The sequence below is a fragment of the Cicer arietinum genome, chromosome 7 (assembly GCF_000331145.2).
Source record: "Cicer arietinum cultivar CDC Frontier isolate Library 1 chromosome 7, Cicar.CDCFrontier_v2.0, whole genome shotgun sequence".
Taxonomy (NCBI): domain Eukaryota; kingdom Viridiplantae; phylum Streptophyta; class Magnoliopsida; order Fabales; family Fabaceae; genus Cicer; species Cicer arietinum.
This window is the reverse complement of record NC_021166.2, coordinates 31,640,905-31,648,028: the sequence shown is the minus strand read 5'-3', so window position 1 is coordinate 31,648,028 and position 7,124 is coordinate 31,640,905. Positions and strand designations below refer to the sequence as shown.

The 7,124-nt window shown below is 26.3% G+C and overlaps 1 protein-coding gene across 1 annotated transcript; it reads left to right on the top strand.

The window, feature by feature from the left end:
* The first annotated feature begins 3,431 nt into the window (after nt 1–3,431).
* On the top strand, nt 3,432–6,317 carry LOC101509136 (protein NRT1/ PTR FAMILY 2.13-like). Its single transcript, XM_004510004.3, has 4 exons — nt 3,432–3,558; nt 3,666–3,883; nt 4,042–4,616; nt 5,486–6,317. Exons 1-4 carry the CDS (start codon nt 3,432–3,434, stop codon nt 6,315–6,317), a joined length of 1,752 nt encoding a protein of 583 aa, XP_004510061.1.
* Nucleotides 6,318–7,124: the final 807 nt, after the last annotated feature.

Here is a 7,124-nt window from a genome sequence, read left to right as displayed (position 1 = left end):
GCGATTATACTGCGTGTTTCGCTTTTAATTACCAACCTTCTATATTTTGTGAGGTTACAAATAAATAAGTATAAATATAACTTTAATACTTCTATTAAATATAATATTGTGTTGTTAATGTACTTATTGATATATTATTCTTAAACTTATATGATATATTATTTTAACAACTTCTCTTATTTTGTAGATAAATTTATATTATTTTAACAACTCCATCTTATTTTGCAGATAAATTAGTAACTTAATTCTATTTTGTGAACAACTTCTTCTTATTTTTTTTCCGAATCTAATAAATAAAATGTTTAATTGCAGTTTTAGTCCCTTTATTTTAGCTGAATTACGAAAATAGTTCCTCCATTTTATTTCTCCTCATATTTATGTCTCCAAACAGAATTTTAATCCAAAATGTGATGAAGTATCATTTTATTAAGCAACACTACACCATTTAATCATACACGAGACATTGAGACATGGTGTGGCTTGAATAAGCGCAAAAAATGACACTTCATCATGTTTTGGACCAAAATTCTTATTGGAGACCAAAACTGTATAGAAGTAAAATCGGAGGACTATTTTCGTGATTCAGCTAAAATAGAGGGTCCAAAATTGCAATAAGCCAAAATAAAAATTAATAAAAATAATTATAATGAAAAAATGATTTTATTAATAAAATCAAACAAGATACGAAGAAAAAAAATAATACATCAAAATTAATGCGGTTAAATATATGTGCAAACAAACAACCTGCTATATTATTTTATAAGTTAATTTTATTTAAAAAAAATAAGATATGTTAGTATATAAATTTCAATATAAGGTATAATAAAAATTTTGAATGAAAAATGGATATAAAAGTAAAATGTCCAAAATATTAATATTAATACAATAGTTTTTCATTTGACTCAATATTAATACAAAAGTTAAACTAATAATAAAATATACAAATGTAATGAAAAGTTTATATCAATTAATTAAGGAAAGTGATTTATGTTATATTATTGTTTTCCAATTTTTGCTGATGCTCTATTTCAAGACCACAATTTTATAATATAATTTTCCGTCAAAGTTTTGGATTAGTTCAATCAAATAACAAAGGATAAGATAGCTTAGTATATTATTTTCAGTAGCTATTAAGATATTGTTTAGATATATACTGACACTATAATTTCTAAAACATTGTGGTCATAAGTGTGAAAGTTATGGCTTCACTATATTGGTTGAACTCAATAAGGAATAAAACCAAAGCGATTTAATCAGATCTTCCTTAATTTCAAACAATAAAAGATTGTGTTAGTATGTGTGTCAATAATATTATGAATAAACTTCATGCAAATGGATAGGTTAAATATTAATCCTATTATTGTTGGGAGAAAATTGCATACACCATAAATAAAGAATAAGAAAATACACGATAATTTATGTTGTTAGACATCTTTTGTCTATGTTCATGGAATAATCTCAACAATTATATTTATTATCTTAAACAAAATAAAAATAATTTATTTTTCACTTCAAATTGTGTATTACTCTACACACTCTCTCATTTTAAGAGTTATAAAAAATGATAACATTCTTATTTAAAAAAGATTCTCTCAAAGGTTCTTAAATACTTTTGTTTTTGAATGAGATAATAAAATACTTCACAAAACTCTTTATTTATAACCTGCTATATTATTTTATAAGTTAATTTTATTTAAAAAAAATAAGATATGTTAGTATATAAATTTCAATATAAGGTATAATAAAAATTTTGAATGAAAAATGGATATAAAAGTAAAATGTCCAAAATATTAATATTAATACAATAGTTTTTCATTTGACTCAATATTAATACAAAAGTTAAACTAATAATAAAATATACAAATGTAATGAAAAGTTTATATCAATTAATTAAGGAAAGTGATTTATGTTATATTATTGTTTTCCAATTTTTGCTGATGCTCTATTTCAAGACCACAATTTTATAATATAATTTTCCGTCAAAGTTTTGGATTAGTTCAATCAAATAACAAAGGATAAGATAGCTTAGTATATTATTTTCAGTAGCTATTAAGATATTGTTTAGATATATACTGACACTATAATTTCTAAAACATTGTGGTCATAAGTGTGAAAGTTATGGCTTCACTATATTGGTTGAACTCAATAAGGAATAAAACCAAAGCGATTTAATCAGATCTTCCTTAATTTCAAACAATAAAAGATTGTGTTAGTATGTGTGTCAATAATATTATGAATAAACTTCATGCAAATGGATAGGTTAAATATTAATCCTATTATTGTTGGGAGAAAATTGCATACACCATAAATAAAGAATAAGAAAATACACGATAATTTATGTTGTTAGACATCTTTTGTCTATGTTCATGGAATAATCTCAACAATTATATTTATTATCTTAAACAAAATAAAAATAATTTATTTTTCACTTCAAATTGTGTATTACTCTACACACTCTCTCATTTTAAGAGTTATAAAAAATGATAACATTCTTATTTAAAAAAGATTCTCTCAAAGGTTCTTAAATACTTTTGTTTTTGAATGAGATAATAAAATACTTCACAAAACTCTTTATTTATAGAAAGTTAATAAATCTCAACAATTTCATTGACCTTTAAAAACTCCCATGAAAGTTAAATTTGTAGGTTTCAATGTCAATGTCAAATTTTAAGACTTTGGAATATTCTTCCGATTTTTCATACTTTGATATTTAACTCCCAACAATTATGAATGAAATAATATTAATATTATTAACATGATTGATGTCTTTACCAAAAATAAATAATAATAATAATAATAATAATAATAATAATAATAATAATAATAATAATAATAATAATAATAATAATAATAATATATTATTATTATTATTATATCGATTTTAAATCTTCTTTTCATAAATTATTAATATTGAATTTTAAACTAATGTTATAATATAATGTTAGATGAATAAGTACTTATAGTATATTCTTAAATTTTCTTATAATATTATCTTAAATTATTAAACCAATATTTAACTTTATTTTTTGTTTTTTGTATACATTTATTATTTAATAAATTTACTCTTTTACTTCATTTTTGTGAAACTTAACATTTTGAATCAGAGTAAATTTTGACCAAAGTCAATTTCCCCGTGTTCAATGACCATGACCAAAAGATATATTTAATATATAATATATAATATATAATATATAGAAGACAAAAAAGGTATTCAATATTTATTTATAAATTTATGACCTCATTTAGTAATAATTGTTTATCAAAAAGAAAATTTAATTAACATTTAAAAAAAAGTATTCAAATTTTTTGGGTGTATATAGTTTGCATATATAAGAATTTATATATATAAGATCACACACTTCAATATTCATCTATATAAGCGTTACATAAACTTGCTAAATTATCATCGAGTCTAAAACAAGAGAAACCAAATGGGTACGGAATGCTCAAATCCGTCGCTGCAGGAAAAATTGCTAGATGAAGAAAGTCTTCTTGTTGAATCAAATCCAAAGACAAATGAAAGAAAGCCTGGATGGAAGGCCATGCCTTATATTTTAGGTGTGTTTTTGAGTATGTTATATTAATTTTGTAATATACTTTTTAACTATTTTATTATGCTTAGATGAAATGCTTGATTAATGTATATATAATAAATTAATGCTCAGGAAATGACACAGTTGAGAGGTTGGCAACTTTTGGAATGCAAACAAACTTTGTTGTGTATTTAATGAAAGTGTATAACATGGATCAAGTTCTTGCTGCAAATATTATGAATACTTGGTCGGCTATTTCCAATGTTATTCCTCTATTTGGTGCCTTTGTTGCTGATGCCTATTTGGGAAAATTTCTTACCATTGCCATTTCTTCCCTTGCTAGTCTTATGGTATCTTTTGATTTCATTAATTAATTTGGGTTGATTATATCTATATTTAGTACTTTAAATTTAATAATTCACTTAAGCTATCTCAATCACATCTTTTTATGTTATTCACTTACAAAATTAGTATTAATAATTTAACTTTTGTTTCTTAAATTGAATAGGGACTGGTGATCTTTATGGTAACAGCATGGTTCCCACAATTTCATCCAGCACCCTGCACAACTCAGCAACAAGAAGTTGGTGTGTGTATTGGCCACACAGATTTCCATCTATTGCTTCTAATTTTTGGTCTGTTTTGGTTATCAATTGGCACTGGTGGAATTAGGCCTTGCAGCATACCCTTTGCAATTGACCAATTTGATTTGACCACTAGTGAAGGAAGAAATGGAAGTACGAGGTTCTATAGTTTTTACTACACCACACAAACATTCATCATGCTCATAAACCAAACTCTTTTGGTTTATATTGAAGATTCTGTTAGTTGGACTCTTGGTTATTGGTTGTTCACTCTGTTTATGTTAATTTCAATTATAGTTTTCTTTGCTGGGTCTAGAGTTTATGCATATGTTAAACCTAAGGGAAGCATATTATCAAGCATTGCTCAAGTTTTGGTTGCAGCCAGACACAAGAAAGATCTTCATTTGCCTTCTTCTGAGGACAAACATATTGAAGCTTTTTATGATCCTCCTTTCCACCATGATTCAGAAAGAAAATTGCCTCTTACAAAAGAATTTAGGTAAGTAGTATATTTGTTATTCAAAAAATTAAAAGCATTCATATTGCATCATAGGATAGGACAGTGTATATCTAATTATAGGTATTAAATTGAGATCATACATGACTGACATTTGATTTGTTGAAGCGGAGATTCAAACCTACAATACCCCTCTTCTCCACATGTAATTCATGTGTGTTTTGCTGCTAGATTCTTTAAAAATAATTTTTTTATCAGCGACCGCAATTACTACCACAATAACATCAACTGTATTTATTCATAAGTTTTTGTATTATGAAAGATTCTGATATAAATTTAGAGCTGTTAAAAAAGTCCCAAACTTTAAGACTCCTTTCAAAATTTTCTTACTAAACTTCCTATTAAAATGATTTTTTTAACCCTCCTGCCTATTACTTGATTGGGCTTAAGGGGGGCTCTGGGGGTTTATTGCCCCCAATATTTTGTTAATTTTAAGATTTTTTTCTTGAAAAATTTTCGATATTTATTTTTCTTAAAAAAATATTAAAAAAAAATACTTTTTTTTAGAAAAATTTAAATCATTTTTTTCTCAAAAAATCTGGTGAGAAAATTAAATAAAAAATTCTCAAAAAAAATCGGTTAATTTTTTTTTTAAATTAATTTTTTTTTTTTGAAAAAGTAGAGCTATAAACCCACTAAGCCCACAAAATTTTAGGAGTTTTTTAGTGTTGAGGACTTGTCAAATTGAGAGCTTTACATGTAATTGTCTTTGCAATCACAATTTAAAACCCAATCTCCCGTATAATACATAAAATTAGTAAAAAAAAAATATAAAAAGCCAAAGATCCCTGGATGCTTCCTTTGCCTTACAATTAAATATTTCTAATGGTTGATTTTTGTTTCTTGTATAGGTTCTTAAACAAAGCTGCCCTTGTGGTTGAGGAGAAAGAATTAAATAGTGATGGATCAAGCAAAGATCCCTGGAGGCTTTGTAGCATTCAACAAGTTGAAGAATTAAAATGCATGTTAAAAATAATACCAATATGGTTAACAAGCATCATAGTCTCCATTCCAATTGGACAACTATCAATATTTTCAATATCACAAGCCTTAAAAATGGAGAGACACATAGTACCCAATTTTGAGATACATGCTGGATCAGTAACAGTAATATCATTGATAGCAATAGGTATATTCCTACCATTCTATGATCGAGTAATTTCCCCTTTACTTGAGAAAATAACCAAACACGAACAAGGACTCACAACCCTTCAAAGGATTGGAGTTGGACATGTTTCTGGGATTCTAGCAGTTGTAGTTGCTGGTTTAGTAGAGAAAAAGAGAAGGGATTTAGCCATTTCAATGGGAGATTCAAATGGAGTTTCACCTATGTCAGTAATGTGGCTAGCTCCTCAATTCTTATTTATAGCATGTTTTCATGTTTTTGGAACTGTTGGACACACTGAGTTTTTCAACAAAGAATCACCTGATAGCATGAGAAGTATAAGCAATTCTTTGATGTGCCTTAATGTTTCAGTTGGTAGTAATCTTAGCACTTTCATAGTGAACATTGTGCATTCTTATACTGGAAAACAAGGAGAAGCAGATTGGCTTGACAATGATATTAATAAGGGAAGATTGGAGTATTTCTATTTCATCATTGCTGGATTGGCAGTGCTAAATATGTGCTATTTTATATTTTTTGCTCGTAGATACTCCTACAATGCCACTTTCACAGTATGAAATTATAGCATACATCATTGTACTTATAGGTTGCACATATTTTTTTCCAAAAACTTTCCTAGTAACACATTGATAATTTTCAATGTTCAATTAATGTCTCTTTAATTTCTACCAATCATATTTGTTTGTAGCTTAGTTTATAATAAAACTAGAGCCACTACATGAGTTGCACAAATTTATCTATCTTTTACTTATCAATGTTTAACATCTAATTTGTCTTATATAATATATTAACCTTTAAAATTATCAAAACATTCGAAATGAAAAGTAAGTGCAATCTCGAAAATTTCAAAGTTTCGAAATATAAAATTTCCAGATTTTCGAAAGTTTCAAACTGTTCAATACTTTCAAAATATAACATTGCTAGATTTTCAAAATAGTAATTTTCCAAAATTTTCGAAAATGCAAATTTCTAAAGCTTTTGAAACTTTCGCAATGCTACTTTTCAGAATTTTTGAAACTTTCGAAATGAAAAATTCTAGAATTTTTGAAACTTTCAAAATAGGAGAAATGAGTTATAACAGGAAACTTTTGAAATAGGAAATTTTCGAAATAGAAAACTTTCAAAATAGGAAATTTTTTAAATAGGAAACTTTTGAAAGTTAAGGTAAATTCTTTAAAGTTTCGAAAGAGGGGATGAAAAAATGTGGTAAAAAAATTGAAGGTTTTATATATAGTTAAAAGGGCAAAATTGTATTTTCATATTGATTGTAATCGACACAAAGTCTGGACTTTCCATCCTTCTTCTTCACTAGGAGCATTGACGCTCCCCAAGGTGAGACACTCGGTCGTATGACTGTTTAGACA